The 16,082-nt window shown below is 44.0% G+C and overlaps 1 protein-coding gene across 5 annotated transcripts; it reads left to right on the top strand.

Moving 5' to 3' along the window:
* Positions 1-7,217: 7,217 nt before the first annotated feature.
* LOC110504905 (ubiquitin-conjugating enzyme E2 K) lies at positions 7,218-10,973 on the top strand. Of its 5 annotated transcripts, none has more exons than XM_036970105.1 (8): positions 7,540-7,674; positions 8,151-8,228; positions 8,612-8,705; positions 9,009-9,067; positions 9,185-9,267; positions 9,387-9,486; positions 9,706-9,834; positions 10,046-10,973. In XM_036970105.1, exons 6-8 carry the CDS (start codon positions 9,397-9,399, stop codon positions 10,118-10,120), a joined length of 294 nt encoding a protein of 97 aa, XP_036826000.1. In that variant the 5' UTR covers positions 7,540-7,674; positions 8,151-8,228; positions 8,612-8,705; positions 9,009-9,067; positions 9,185-9,267; positions 9,387-9,396; the 3' UTR covers positions 10,121-10,973. The 5 variants fall into 5 exon arrangements, with proteins under 5 accessions (XP_021439452.1, XP_036826000.1, XP_036826002.1 ...); XM_036970104.1 differs by lacking the exon at positions 7,540-7,674 and adding an exon at positions 7,701-8,001; XM_021583777.2 differs by lacking the exon at positions 8,151-8,228 and having other exon boundaries at positions 7,218-7,674.
* Positions 10,974-16,082: the final 5,109 nt, after the last annotated feature.

Below are 16,082 nucleotides of genomic sequence, written 5' to 3'. Positions count from 1 at the left end.
ATTAAGGCAGTTTATACCATTTTAAAAACATTACAATACATTCACAGATTTCACAACACACTGTGTGCCCTCAGGCCTCTACTCCATCACTACCACATATTTACAGTACAAAATCCATTTGTGTGTAGTGCGTATGTTATCGTGTGTGTATGCATGTGTCTGTGCCTATGTTTGTGTTGCCTCACAGTCCCAGCTGTTCCATAAGGTATTTTATATATTTTTTAATCTGATTCTACTGCTTGCATCAGTTACTTGATGTTCCATGTAGTCATGGCTCTATGTAGTACTGTACGCCTCCCATCGTCTGTCCTGGACTTAGGGACTGTGAAGAGATCTCTGGTGGCATGTCTTGTGGGGTATGCATAGATGTCCGAGCTGTGCTGCAGTAGTTCAACAGACAACTCGGTGCATTCATCATGTCAATACCTCTCATAAATACAAGTAGTGATGTAGTCAATCTGTCGACCACTTTGAGCAAGGAGAGATTGACATGCATATTATTAATATTAGCTCTCTGTGTACATCCAAGGCCCAGCTGCGCTGCCCTGTTCTGAGCCAATTGCAATTTTCCTAAGTCCCTTTTTGTGGCACATGACCACACGACTGAACAGTAGTCCAGGTGCGACAAAACTAGGGCCTGTAGGACCTGCCTTGTTGATAGTGTTGTTAAGAAGGTAGAAACTAGGGCCTGTAGGACCTGCCTTGTTGATAGTATTGTTAAGAAGGTAGAAACTAGGGCCTGAAGGACCTGCCTTGGTGATAGTGTTGTTAAGAAGGTAGAAACTAGGGCCTGTAGCACCTGCCTTGTTGATAGTGCTGTTAAGAAGGTAGAAACTAGGGCCTGTAGGACCTGCCTTGTTGATAGTGCTGTTAAGAAGGTAGAAACTAGGGCTTGTAGGACCTGCCTTGTTGATAGTGCTGTTAAGAAGGTAGAAACTAGGGCCTATAGGACCTGCCTTGTTGATAGTGTGGTTAAGAAGGTAGAAACTAGGGCCTGTAGGACCTGCCTTGGTGATAGTGTTGTTAAGAAGGTAGAAACTAGGGCCTGTAGGACCTGCCTTGTTGATAGTGTTGTTAAGAAGGTAGAAACTAGGGCCTGTAGGACCTGCCTTGTTGATAGTGTTGTTAAGAAGGTAGAAACTAGGGCCTGTAGGACCTGCCTTGTTGATAGTGTTGTTAAGAAGGTAGAAACTAGGGCCTGTAGGACCTGCCTTGTTGATAGTGTTGTTAAGAAGGTAGAAACTAGGGCCTGTAGGACCTGCCTTGGTGATAGTGTTGTTAAGAAGGTAGAAACTAGGGCCTGTAGGACCTGCCTTGTTGATAGTGTTGTTAAGAAGGTAGAAACTAGGGCCTGTAGGACCTGCCTTGTTGATAGTGTTGTTAAGAAGGTAGAAACTAGGGCCTGTAGGACCTGCCTTGTTGATAGTGTTGTTAAGAAGGTAGAAACTAGGGCCTGTAGGACCTGCCTTGTTGATAGTGTTGTTAAGAAGGTAGAAACTAGGGCCTGTAGGACCTGCCTTGTTGATAGTGTTGTTAAGAAGGTAGAAACTAGGGCCTGTAGGACCTGCCTTGTTGATAGTGCTGTTAAGAAGGTAGAAACTAGGGCCTGTAGGACCTGCCTTGTTGATAGTGCTGTTAAGAAGGTAGAAACTAGGGCCTGTAGGACCTGCCTTGTTGATAGTGCTGTTAAGAAGGTAGAAACTAGGGCCTGTAGGACCTGCCTTGTTGATAGTGCTGTTAAGAAGGTAGAAACTAGGGCCTGTAGGACCTGCCTTGTTGATAGTGTTGTTAAGAAGGTAGAAACTAGGGCCTGTAGGACCTGCCTTGTTGATAGTGTTGTTAAGAAGGTAGAAACTAGGGCCTGTAGGACCTGCCTTGTTGATAGTGTTGTTAAGAAGGTAGAAACTAGGGCCTGTAGGACCTTCCTTGTTGATAGTGTTGTTAAGAAGGTAGAAACTAGGGCCTGTAGGACCTGCCTTGTTGATAGTGCTGTTAAGAAGGTAGAAACTAGGGCCTGTAGGACCTGCCTTGTTGATAGTGTTGTTAAGAAGGTAGAAACTAGGGCCTGTAGGACCTGCCTTGTTGATAGTGTTGTTAAGAAGGTAGAAACTAGGGCCTGTAGGACCTGCCTTGTTGATAGTGCTGTTAAGAAGGTAGAAACTAGGGCCTGTAGGACCTGCCTTGTTGATAGTGTTGTTAAGAAGGTAGAAACTAGGACCTGTAGGACCTGCCTTGTTGATAGTGCTGTTAAGAAGGTAGAAACTAGGGCCTGTAGGACCTGCCTTGTTGATAGTGCTGTTAAGAAGGTAGAAACTAGGGCCCGTAGGACCTGCCTTGTTGATAGTGTTGTTAAGAAGGTAGAAACTAGGGCCTGTAGGACCTGCCTTGTTGATAGTGCTGTTAAGAAGGTAGAAACTAGGGCTTGTAGGACCTGCCTTGTTGATAGTGTTGTTAAGAAGGTAGAAACTAGGGCCTGTAGGACCTGCCTTGGTGATAGTGTTGTTAAGAAGGTAGAAACTAGGGCCTGTAGGACCTGCCTTGTTGATAGTGTTGTTAAGAAGGTAGAAACTAGGGCCTGTAGGACCTGCCTTGGTGATAGTGTTGTTAAGAAGGTAGAAACTAGGGCCTGTAGGACCTGCCTTGTTGATAGTGTTGTTAAGAAGGTAGAAACTAGGGCCTGTAGGACCTGCCTTGGTGATAGTGTTGTTAAGAAGGTAGAAACTAGGGCCTGTAGGACCTGCCTTGTTGATAGTGTTGTTAAGAAGGTAGAAACTAGGGCCTGTAGGACCTGCCTTGTTGATAGTGCTGTTAAGAAGGTAGAAACTAGGGCCTGTAGGACCTGCCTTGTTGATAGTGCTGTTAAGAAGGTAGAAACTAGGGCCTGTAGGACCTGCCTTGTTGATAGTGCTGTTAAGAAGGTAGAAACTAGGGCCTGTAGGACCTGCCTTGTTGATAGTGTTGTTAAGAAGGTAGAAACTAGGGCCTGTAGGACCTGCCTTGTTGATAGTGTTGTTAAGAAGGTAGAAACTAGGGCCTGTAGGACCTGCCTTGTTGATAGTGTTGTTAAGAAGGTAGAAACTAGGGCCTGTAGGACCTTCCTTGTTGATAGTGTTGTTAAGAAGGTAGAAACTAGGGCCTGTAGGACCTGCCTTGTTGATAGTGCTGTTAAGAAGGTAGAAACTAGGGCCTGTAGGACCTGCCTTGTTGATAGTGTTGTTAAGAAGGTAGAAACTAGGGCCTGTAGGACCTGCCTTGTTGATAGTGTTGTTAAGAAGGTAGAAACTAGGGCCTGTAGGACCTGCCTTGTTGATAGTGCTGTTAAGAAGGTAGAAACTAGGGCCTGTAGGACCTGCCTTGTTGATAGTGTTGTTAAGAAGGTAGAAACTAGGACCTGTAGGACCTGCCTTGTTGATAGTGCTGTTAAGAAGGTAGAAACTAGGGCCTGTAGGACCTGCCTTGTTGATAGTGCTGTTAAGAAGGTAGAAACTAGGGCCCGTAGGACCTGCCTTGTTGATAGTGTTGTTAAGAAGGTAGAAACTAGGGCCTGTAGGACCTGCCTTGTTGATAGTGCTGTTAAGAAGGTAGAAACTAGGGCTTGTAGGACCTGCCTTGTTGATAGTGTTGTTAAGAAGGTAGAAACTAGGGCCTGTAGGACCTGCCTTGGTGATAGTGTTGTTAAGAAGGTAGAAACTAGGGCCTGTAGGACCTGCCTTGTTGATAGTGTTGTTAAGAAGGTAGAAACTAGGGCCTGTAGGACCTGCCTTGGTGATAGTGTTGTTAAGAAGGTAGAAACTAGGGCCTGTAGGACCTGCCTTGTTGATAGTGTTGTTAAGAAGGTAGAAACTAGGGCCTGTAGGACCTGCCTTGGTGATAGTGTTGTTAAGAAGGTAGAAACTAGGGCCTGTAGGACCTGCCTTGTTGATAGTGTTGTTAAGAAGGTAGAAACTAGGGCCTGTAGGACCTGCCTTGGTGATAGTGTTGTTAAGAAGGTAGAAACTAGGGCCTGTAGGACCTGCCTTGGTGATAGTGTTGTTAAGAAGGTAGAAACTAGGGCCTGTAGGACCTGCCTTGTTGATAGTGTTGTTAAGAAGGTAGAAACTAGGGCCTGTAGGACCTGCCTTGGTGATAGTGTTGTTAAGAAGGTAGAAACTAGGGCCTGTAGGACCTGCCTTGGTGATAGTGTTGTTAAGAAGGTAGAAACTAGGGCCTGTAGGACCTGCCTTGGTGATGGTGCTGTTAAGAAGGTAGAAACTAGGGCCTGTAGGACCTGCCTTGTTGATAGTGTTGTTAAGAAGGTAGAAACTAGGGCCTGTAGGACCTGCCTTGTTGATAGTGTTGTTAAGAAGGTAGAAACTAGGGCCTGTAGGACCTGCCTTGGTGATAGTGTTGTTAAGAAGGTAGAAACTAGGGCCTGTAGGACCTGCCTTGGTGATAGTGTTGTTAAGAAGGTAGAAACTAGGGCCTGTAGGACCTGCCTTGGTGATAGTGTTGTTAAGAAGGTAGAAACTAGGGCTTGTAGGACCTGCCTTGGTGATAGTGTTGTTAAGAAGGTAGAAACTAGGGCCTGTAGGACCTGCCTTGTTGATAGTGCTGTTAAGAAGATAGAAACTAGGGCCTGTAGGACCTGCCTTGTTGATAGTGTTGTTAAGAAGGTAGAAACTAGGGCCTGTAGGACCTGCCTTGTTGATAGTGTTGTTAAGAAGGTAGAAACTAGGGCCTGTAGGACCTGCCTTGGTGATAGTGTTGTTAAGAAGGTAGAAACTAGGGCCTGTAGGACCTGCCTTGTTGATAGTGCTGTTAAGAAGGTAGAAACTAGGGCCTGAAGGACCTGCCTTGTTGATAGTGTTGTTAAGAAGGTAGAAACTAGGGCCCGTAGGACCTGCCTTGTTGATAGTGTGGTTAAGAAGGTAGAAACTAGGGCCTGTAGGACCTGCCTTGTTGATAGTGTTGTTAAGAAGGTAGAAACTAGGGCCTATAGGACCTGCCTTGTTGATAGTGCTGTTAAGAAGGTAGAAACTAGGGCCTGTAGGACCTGCCTTGTTGATAGTGTTGTTAAGAAGGTAGAAACTAGGGCCTGTAGGACCTGCCTTGGTGATAGTGTTGTTAAGAAGGTAGAAACTAGGGCCTGTAGGACCTGCCTTGTTGATAGTGCTGTTAAGAAGGTAGAAACTAGGGCCTGTAGGACCTGCCTTGTTGATAGTGTTGTTAAGAAGGTAGAAACTAGGGCCTGTAGGACCTGCCTTGGTGATAGTGCTGTTAAGAAGGTAGAAACTAGGGCCTGTAGGACCTGCCTTGTTGATAGTGTTGTTAAGAAGGTAGAAACTAGGGCCTGTAGGACCTGCCTTGTTGATAGTGCTGTTAAGAAGGTAGAAACTAGGGCCTGTAGGACCTGCCTTGTTGATAGTGTTGTTAAGAAGGTAGAAACTAGGGCCTGTAGGACCTGCCTTGTTGATAGTGTTGTTAAGAAGGTAGAAACTAGGGCCTGTAGGACCTGCCTTGTTGATAGTGTTGTTAAGAAGGTAGAAACTAGGGCCTGTAGGACCTGCCTTGGTGATAGTGTTGTTAAGAAGGTAGAAACTAGGGCCTGTAGGACCTGCCTTGTTGATAGTGCTGTTAAGAAGGTAGAAACTAGGGCCTGTAGGACCTGCCTTGTTGATAGTGTTGTTAAGAAGGTAGAAACTAGGGCCTGTAGGACCTGCCTTGTTGATAGTGCTGTTAAGAAGGTAGAGCAGCGCTTTATTATGGACTTTTTTTCCTCCCCATCTTAGCCACTGTTGTATCAATATATTTTGACCATGACAGTTTACAATCCAGGGTTACTCCAAGCAGTTTGGTCACCTGATTTGTCCCAAATTCAATGATTTTAGTTTTAGAAATATTTAGGACTAACTTATTCCTTGCCACCCATTCTGAAACTAACTGCAGCTCTTTGTTAAGCAGTCATTTTGGTTGCTGTAGTAGCTGACATGTATAGTGTTGTGTCATCCGCATACATAGACACTCTGGCTTTACTCAAAGCCAGTGGCATGTCATTAGTAAAGATTGAAAAAAGTAAGGGGCCTAGACTGATCATGTATTGTGTAGGCCAACAATAGACTGCCCTGTATGACTTGTTGGTGTGTATCACTCGGTGTCCTGATCTCATGTCTACTTGTATTAATAGGGAGTTCACAGGGCGTCTGGACTGATAGCATAATTATTTTTCTCTCTTGGCTCCAGAGCCATGTTATCTATGGATGGCCAACTCAAACACTTGTTTAGTTCGACTAATTTATTGCGCGATTTTATTGAGGGGGTAAAGATGATGTGTAATGTAATTGTAAATACATAATATGCTATTCTGTAAATTAAACCATAATAATTTGCTATAAATGAAATTCAATAAAATACAACTGTATGTTGCAGCTTTCCCTTTTTCAAATTGATGTTATCTGTTGTAGAAGCTTTGATTGTGCCAGAAATGTTGCTATGCGCGCACTGATTCTTTGAGACACTGCTGCCCCCTAGTCTTATGTCCCAACGCTAGTTCAAGGCCCTTGGCGAGAATACAGAGAGAAAGAGCTGACCATGATACACAGGCTGAGAAAGGTAGAACATAGTCAGAGACAGAGTACAGGATGAATTAATACCATAGTCTACCACATAGTCTGATTCTGATTTTAGTATGTAAATGGACTGACATACGTAGATAGTTAAGTCATCTTGAGCTGTCATTTGTAGCGATATGGCATCTCCACATGAAGCAGTTTTTCTAGTTTGTGACAGTCAAAGACCACTAATACAAATGAGCAAAGGATTTGTTTGTTCTGATAGATTGATAGAATAATTTTGGACGTTGTTCTCATCCTATACTTATCGCTTCCTCATCAGCATTCTAGATCCAGTAAGGACGTATGAAGCAGTGAACCATATATACGTATATACTGCTGAATTGAGAGTTGTCCCAGATACATATTTTTCTATAAGAAGATTCTGAATGTTGCCCCATTGTTGCATCATTGAGGTCCAGATAGGTAACAATACATATAATGTTACATGTACAGTGTAATTATTTATATATTCAATTATACTTTGGACAATATAATCAAGCATATATAAGCAATTATAGGCCTGTTTTTCATTGTCCACTCACAATAAATAGGTGTACCAGTTATTGCAGACAAGCGTCTCTGGAATGTAATGACAAGGAGGGAACTAATGACAAGTAGCGTACAGCAAAGCAATGCTGTCGAAATCACATGATCCGCTTTTCAGCTTGCATGCAGTTGGTGTTAAAATGTTTCCAGCATCACAAACTGTCAACTGCGTACATTGTGACAATTCTTCCAGAAAATACACATGTCCCTCGGCTCTTTAGTAACTAGCTAGCGGTATATTTTATGACATCGTGGCTCAGTCACGTTTGCGCAGAACTTAGCATTTAGTGGTAACTAGCTGTACCCTTGCAACTGTTATTGTTGCTTGGATCCAAAAGTGACAGGCAGAAAGAACGAAAGTGCGAGGGGGACTGCGAATTAGCTGGGTTAGCTAGCTACTAGTAGGGCTGAAGCCAAGCGAGGCCTGACTGAGCGAGAGGATCGTGTTCCCTTCCGACAGAAACACGGCGAAATCATGGCCAACATCGCGGTTCAAAGGATAAAACGGGAATTTAAAGAGGTTCTCAAAAGCGAGGAGGTGGGCTTATTTTTTTCAATCGACCGTGAACGATACGCTAAATATCTAGCTAGCTAGCAAGCTAACGCTAGCTGAGTTGGGTGTCTAACACGATTGCCTGTTGTTGAAAATGAGTGTTTTATTATATGCTAGCTAGCTACTGAGGTTACTTAGCCAGATGTTAACAAAGGTGAAGGACAAGGCGCTAACTACCCTGTTTGCAAACGGAGGCCAAGGAAGGAACGCGTGACTGGATTGTTCGCAACGTTGGTGAACGTTATGCTGCTAACTTAACTAGCCTACAGGAAATTCCCTGCCTTGACGCTAACGTTAGCGCTTCCAGCGAAGGTAGCTAGCTAAGCATTGAAAAAAGTCACGCTGGTTTAAAATGAGGCTTAATTAACCTTTCTAACGTCAGACGATGGGTGGTAGCTAACTAGTCAACTAAGAAGTATGATATTTGCCACCCACAGTTAACGCTGTGTTTTTACTACCAGGGTGTCAACTTCTGCCGCATTGGCAGATTTGGGTTCGAAAGCTAGCGTGACATTTTCTACCTTCTTGTCCTGTTGCAGGTGATTATGACATGCTTCATGCCATGCATTGAAAGTTAAAGGTATTGAGCAACATAAGTGTCATGTCATGGTAGTATTTTAATTGTGAATGGAGTTAACGTTAGCCAACTAGTTTAGCATATCCCGTAAGAATCTGTAGCACAACTTGGACCTGACAAAGTTCTCATACTGTTGCTTCTTATCAAATTATATCATATTCAAGTGGAAGGAGAGAGGTCATGTGAACGTATTAGCTGTCACCGATCGTTCTGTGAGTATGTCTGTTGAGAGGAAGTTGGGTATAGATGTATTGGTCTTATGGCTACCCCTCCTTTCCTTACACCCCAGCACATGCTCTGTGACAGAACCAACTGATGACCTCTGCTTCTCTCCTTCTCTGACAGACGAGTAGAAACCAGATAAAGGTGGACCTAGTGGATGAGAACTTCACAGAGCTGAAGGGGGAGATTGCAGGGCCACCTGACACGCCGTATGAAGGTGAGAGGCTGGGGTTTACTGACTTGGGACTGTGGACACACCTAACAGGTTTACCTGGGACACACCTACCTGTGTTTAGTTGAGGGCTGAGGCAGACTTACTTAGCTTACCTGAGTCAAACTCTAGTCTGTCTACTGCGCCACAATAGGATTCAAAGCATTTTTTCCATCAAGGGAGCTAGGCTTGTGTCATGCAAAAGGTTACAGAAGATTTGAGCAGTCGCTTGATCCCATATTTTAGTCAGTACTTGTGCATATGTTGGAGTTCTTGCTGTCATAACTATTTGCTTTCTGTATTTTTCAGGTGGCAGATATCAACTAGAAATTAAAATTCCAGAAACATATCCCTTCAATCCACCAAAGGTATGTATACAAAATAACATTCTAATGTTTATTGTTCAGTTGTGAATTTTGTCAACATTGACCTGTGCCAGGGTGAAGTCCTTTGCTAATTCACTTGCTTGTTTATGTGCTTCCCAGGTGCGATTTATCACAAAGATCTGGCATCCCAACATCAGCTCAGTCACAGGTGCTATATGTCTGGACATCCTCAAAGACCAGTGGTAAGTCACTCTGTTCCAATACTCTTTAAAAAAAATAACAACAATTCATTGTCATGTCTTAGTTACGGATGATCCCAGTTCTTAGTACTCTAATACCATCTCCTCTGTGTGTCTGACAGGGCGGCAGCTATGACGCTGAGGACAGTGCTGTTGTCACTACAGGCCTTACTGGCAGCTGCAGAGCCAGATGACCCACAGGACGCTGTGGTGGCCAATCAGGTGAGAGGAACACTGGGTGTCTGTGTGTGAGAGAGAGAGAGTATGCATAATAAGTAAACCTCTAATTTGTTTGTAGATTTTGCCATTTGTTCGTTGAGTAAATGTGATTTACTAAATTGTCACCTAGTGAGGTTTCTATGCTGCTGCCTGCTCGGTATTGTGATGTGTTCTTTATTTCTTTCTCTTTTTTGCCCCCCCCCCCCCCCCCCCCCCCCCCAGTATAAGCAGAACCCAGAGATGTTCAAACAGACGGCCAGACTCTGGTCTCATGTGTATGCTGGCGCCCCCTCCTCCAGCCCAGAGTACACACGCAAAATAGACAAACTCTGTGCCATGGGCTTTGACAAAGTGAGTGATCAACCCCTTATTACTGTCTCATACCTTCATAAGTCATTAATGCTTTATTATGGTATTACAAGACCACTGTTGATAGGTGATGTTCTTTGATCCCATTTTAATATGGTTCACCAATGGATCTCAGTTTTGTGTTTTGAATACTGTAGCACAGTTCTGACAGTGTTCTAAACTTCTTACACTCCTGTTTGTCCCGTCTTCACAGAATGCAGTAATAGTGGCGTTGTCGTCGAAATCCTGGGATGTGGAGACAGCAACAGAGCTACTGCTCAGTAACTGAGTCTCAATGCCCCCATCTGACCCCTCTCCTTCAGTCTCCCTCCATCTGAAGCCCTTTTCTCTGCTGTCCCTCTGACCCCTCACCCCTCTTATCTACCTGTTGGATACCCCCTTTCAACCTCCTGGCATTTCTCCCATTGTCAACATCTCTGTACCACTCTCCTCCATCTTCCCTGCCATCTTCATGTTGGCACTGTTCCCTGCCATCATTTCACATACCTCAATCAAATGACTCCTTCCCTTAGGCCATGTGCCTCTCTACTCATGCTATTCATGTCCATTACCATCCCAACTCCTTCAGTCGCTGGCTTTGTCTCAACATTCTCCACCGGCGTCCTATGACGTATACAATCCTTTTACATCAGTTATGACCTTGAAGAAAGTAAGGAAGTGTTGTAAGATTGTTTGAACAGAGAAATCTCCACCATTTTGGCACTTACCACATCACTGATGTTTCCTAGCACTTGCAGTATCCACATGATGTGTCAACTGGCTTAGTCTTACCATCCTAAACTCTCCATCCCATCAGCAGGGAGCCCCACCCCTCTCAACCCTGTCATGACTATCATCATCACTCTTTCTTCTTCCCCCTTTTTTTATCTGGTTCTGGCCTCCTACAGGAAGACGATTAGATTCCCGTTTTTAAAAAGAGAAAGAAAACAAAAAACAGAAACGCTCAGCGCACTGTTTACCGATAACGCTACTCAAGCAAATTTAAGACTGGGAGTTAAAAAATAATAAAGTGGTTTGAAAGATATCGCATCCACTGAACAACGCCAACAGAGGTTTAAAAAACAACAACCTGTCAAAAGAATTCATCTGTAAATAAAGCTATTAAAGTCTGTGTAAATTAATCCAAAATGTGTGATGTTTTATTTGCTCTTTAGAAATGCATTATATTGCCGAATTACTTTGAGTATTGTGTTTGCATTTGTGTGTGCGATTAGTAGTCTTCCCTCCCTGTATGTGTACAAAAATCTAGGGTGAGAAGCTACATTTATAATGCTGGAAGAAACAAAGTCCAGTGGGAATTATATACTTGAGGAAAGTAGAACAAACATATGCAATACAATATAGAATTGTGTGTGTGTAAGCAGGCTGCATACAAATGCATGTTTATTTAAATAATTGCATTTGTATGCACTGCACTATCAGTAGCATGAAAGGACTTACTAAATGGGTTGATTCTGTCTAGACATGATTAAAACCCCACATGCTAGTGGATCGGAGCATGAACTAGATTAACACATTGTACAATGGGCTATCAGTTCTTGTTTGAGAAAAGCCACAGAGCATATTGTTTGTGTAGTCAGGCGAGAGTTATTAGGCTGAACACAACCAGATGGCAGGGTAGGTAGCGTGTTGTGTCTGAGCCAGCCTTGCCAACAAGCCCATCTTTTAACACAGGAGTGAACCTGGCATTGCTCTCCGATACCCATATTGCAGCATGCCTGCACTGGGAAGAATGCCCTTACACACAAGCTTGTATCAGTCTGTGTGTAAATAGGCCTACTGTGTCTGGAGGCTGGAGTTAGGCCTTAGTTTCCCTATTGCGACCCATGCAGACTCCCCTGCTGTACAGCGACACCTGCTATCGAGATACAGACAAAGCCAACCTCAGGTTTCCCAAGTCACAAAAGCTTGTTATGTATCTCTCTTTGTTACCATGATGAATATCTCTCCCCTGACACACCACCAAAGTCTTCTGCCAGAGCTGAGAAAAGCTGTGGGATTTAGTGTAGGTGATACTTAGTAAAGTGAGATGTGACCTGAGTAAGTGTCAGGGTGGCAACAGCTTGGGTCCCAGCTTTAGGTTTTGTGAAGAAGACAACCCTATGTTTTGGACTTGAACACCCCCATAGGAACACGTCTACTGGTTATACCACCCAGATATAATCCTGCGCCATCTATTCCCTCAATGCCCCATTATCCAGGTCTCCTAAGGGCCCTCCAAGGCAACCAAAACCCACATCCAGTCTTTGTATTTGATTGGAAATTGTAGGCCTAACCATTTGATTACCCTGGTATCCATGATGATAAAATCACACAAACCATTCCTATGCCCTATCCAAACCTGATATCCAAGCCCATTGATCAACAAATTGGTAGGCCTAAACCTATTACATTATTCCTTCTGCTTCAACCAGTGTCTTCCTCGCGAGCACACCTGCCAATAGTTTGATTTACAGCTGAATACATCCTGTGTGTTGTGCCTATGGTCCGGGGGCATCTGGTTTGATTTGATTTGATTTGATCTGGTTTCCCCGGTCTCTGCCTTCTACGTGATAGCCGGGGTCCTATTCCGTGTCTGAGCGGGCATGCAACCTCTGCTGCCCTAAAGCGCGAGGAGGGCTGTTATAAGCAATTGAGTTCAATTGGGATTGAATGGACGTCATGCAAACCTGGATGGATTTAAACAAAGGAGCGGGTGTGTGTTGATCCAACTTCCTCCTGGTTCCTTCTGGACATTCATCCTAAACGCGGAAGATGTTTCCAATTGTGTGCTTTGCGATGTTTTTGCTCGATGGTAAGTCAGTGACATTAGCTGTATTTAGGACGTGTTTGGGAAATTCTACAATGGAGTTAAGCCTATGGAAATGTAAACATATGTCTGTCTTATTTTAAATTATATTAACAGTCTTATTTTGACCTAGATTAACATTGTTGCTTTTATATTTAAAACGTCACAGTGAGCTCATTTTACGCATTGGATTACGCGGGATGCGCCTTGCATTTGCGACCAAGGCGTCACATCTCTCCACACCGCAGACAACTCTCGAGACAGGACCCTTCCCCAATGTGGGCTATTCGGTCCATTGAGGGGGTAACAATGGAGGGAGGCTTGAACCAGCATTCCATGGGGCTAATACCATACCACCCGTGCCATTAATTATTAGACCCCTTGGCAGAGGAAGTCGCCTACAGTCATGGGCAAAAGTGTTGAGAATGACAAATATACATTTTCACAAAGTCTGCTGCCTCAGTTTGTATGACGGCAATTTGCATATACTCCAGAATGTTATGAAGAGTGATCAGATGAATTGCAAATAATTGCAAAGTCCCTCTTTGCCATGCAAATGAACTGAATCCCCCCAAAACATTTCCACTGCATTTCAGCCCTGCCACAAAAGGACCAGTTGACATCATGTGTGTGTGTCCACATGTCTTGTGTGTGTGTGACTGCTGTGTGCATGTGTCTGTGGTATGTGGGCACCTGCATCTATGTGTGTATGTGTTTATACAGTATCTGTGTCTGTCTGTGTGTGTGTTTATATCTGTGTCTGTGTGTGCAGGATGAGAGGAACCAGGTATTGATAGCTGTGGATCCGTCAGATGTGGCACGATGCCTACCTGAGGTGGATCAAGGAGGACTATGATGGCCTGGAGGTCATCTCTCATTAACACAGGTGTGAGTGTTGACGAGGACAAGGCTGGAGATCACTCTGTCATGCTGATTGAGGTTGAATAATAGACTGGAAGCTTCAAAAGGAGGGTGGTACTTGGAATCATTGTTCTTCCTCTGTCATCCATGCTTACACGTGCCGTCATCATTGCTTTGCACAAAAAGGGCTTCACAGGCAAGGATATTGCCTCCAGTAAGATTGCACCTAAATCAACCATTTATCGGATCATCAAGAACTTCAAGGAGCGAGGTTCAATTGTTGTGAAGAAGGCTTCAGGGCGCCCAAGGAAGTCCAGCAAGCGCCAGGACCGTCTCCTAAAGTTGATTCAGCTGCGGGATCGGGGCACCACCAGTACAGAGCTTGCTCAGGAATGTCAGAAGGCAGGTGTGAGTGCATCTGCGCGCACAGTGAGGTGAAGACTTTTGGAGGATGGCCTGGTGTCAAGAAGGGCAGCAAAGAAGCCACTTCTCTCCAGGAAAAACATCAGGGACAGACTGATATTCTGTCAAAGGTACAGGGATAGGATTGCTGAGGACTGGGGTAAAGTCATTTTCTCTGATGAATCCCCTTTCCGATTGTTTGGGGCATCCGGAAAAAAGCTTGTCTGGAGAAGACAAGGTGAGCCATACCATCAGTCCTGTGTCATGCCAACAGTAAAGCATCCTGAGACCATTCATGTGTGGGGTTGCTTCTCAGCCAAGGGAGTGGGCTCACTCACAATTTTGCCTAAGAACACAGCCATGAATAAAGAATGGTACCAACACATCCTCCGAGAGCAACTTCTCCCAACCATCCAGGAACAGTTTGGTGACAAACAATGCCTTTTCCAGCATGATGGAGCACCTTGCCATAAGGCAAAAGCCACAGCTAAGTGGATCAGGGAACAAAACATCAATATTTTGGGTCCATGGCCAGGAAACTGCCCAGACCTTAATCCCATTGAGAACTTGTGGTCAATCCTCAAGAGGCGGATGGACAAACAAAACCCCACAAATTCTGACAAACTTCAAGCATTGATTATGCAAAAATGGGCTGCCATCAGTCAGGATGTGGCCCAGAAGTTAATTGACAGCATGCCAAGGCGGATTGCAGCGGTCTTGAAAGAGATGGGTCAACACTGCAAATATTGACTCTTTGCATCAACTTCATGAAAGTGTCAATAAAAGCCTTTGACACTTATGAAATGCTTGTAATTATACTTCAGTATTCCATAGTAACATCTGACAAAAATACTAAAGACACTGAGGCAGCAAACTTTGTGAAAATGAACTTTGTGAAAATGAATATTTGTGTCATTCTCAACTTTTGGCCACGACTGTACGTACGTAAGAATCAACAACAAGTGGGACACAATCATGAAGTGGAACGACATTTATTGGATATTTCAAACTTTTTTAACAAATCAAAAACTGAAAAATTGGGCGTGCAAAATTATTCAGCCCCTTTACTTTCAGTGCAGCAAACTCTCTCCAGAAGTTCAGTGAGGATCTCTGAATGATCCAATGTTGACCTAAATGACTAATGATGATAAATACAATCCACCTGTGTGTAATCAAGTCTCCGTATAAATGCACCTGCACTGTGATAGTCTCAGAAGTCCGTTAAAAGCGCAGAGAGCATCATGAAGAACAAGGAACACACCAGGCAGGTCCGAGATACTGTTGTGAAGAAGTTTAAAGCCGGATTTGGATACAAAAAGATTTCCCAAGCTTTAAACATCCCAAGGAGCACTTTGCAAGCGATAATATTGAAATGGAAGGAGTATCAGACCACTGCAAATCTACCAAGACCTGGCCGTCCCTCTAAACTTTCAGATCATACAAGGAGAAGACTGATCAGAGATGCAGCCAAGAGGCCCATGATCACTCTGGATGAACTGCAGAGATCTACAGCTGAGGTGGGAGACTCTGTCCATAGGACAACAATCAGTCGTATATTGTACAAATCTGGCCTTTATGGAAGAGTGGCAAGATGAAAGCCATTTCTTAAAGATATCCATAAAAAGTGTCGTTTAAAGTTTGCCACAAGCCACCTGGGAGACACACCAAACATGTGGAAGAAGGTGCTCTGGTCAGATTGAACTTTTTGGCAACAATGCAAAACGTTATGTTTGGCGTAAGAGCAACACAGCTGAACACACCATCCCCACTGTCAAACATGGTGGTGGCAGCATCATGGTTTGGGCCTGCTTTTCTTCAGCAGGGACAGGGAAGATGGTTAAAATTGATGGGAAGATGGATGGAGCCAAATACAGGACCATTCTGGAAGAAAACCTGATGGAGTCTGCAAAAGACTTGAGACTGGGACGGAGATTTGTCTTCCAACAAGACAATGATCCAAAACATAAAGCAAAATCTACAATGGAATGGTTCAAAAATAAACATATCCAGGTGTTAGAATGGCCAAGTCAAAGTCCAGACCTGAATCCAATCGAGAATCTGTGGAAAGAACTGAAAACTGCTGTTCACAAATGCTCTCCATCCAACCTCACTGAGCTCGAGCTGTTTTGCAAGGAGGAATGGGAAAAAATGTCAGTCTCTCGATGTGCAAAACTGATAG

The sequence above is a fragment of the Oncorhynchus mykiss genome, chromosome 31 (genome assembly GCF_013265735.2).
Source record: "Oncorhynchus mykiss isolate Arlee chromosome 31, USDA_OmykA_1.1, whole genome shotgun sequence".
NCBI lineage: Eukaryota > Metazoa > Chordata > Actinopteri > Salmoniformes > Salmonidae > Oncorhynchus > Oncorhynchus mykiss.
Note: the sequence above shows the minus strand (reverse complement) of the source record. Positions and strands in the feature narration are given on the sequence as shown.

Coding starts and splice junctions, on each gene's coding strand:
- LOC110504905 (XM_021583777.2), top strand. CDS start 7,612: ATGGCCAACATCGCGGTTCAAAGGATAAAACGGGAATTTAAAGAGGTT. Junction 8,706..9,008: donor ACCTGACACGCCGTATGAAG/GTGAGAGGCTGG, acceptor TGTATTTTTCAG/GTGGCAGATATCAACTAGAA. Junction 9,068..9,184: donor ATCCCTTCAATCCACCAAAG/GTATGTATACAA, acceptor TGTGCTTCCCAG/GTGCGATTTATCACAAAGAT.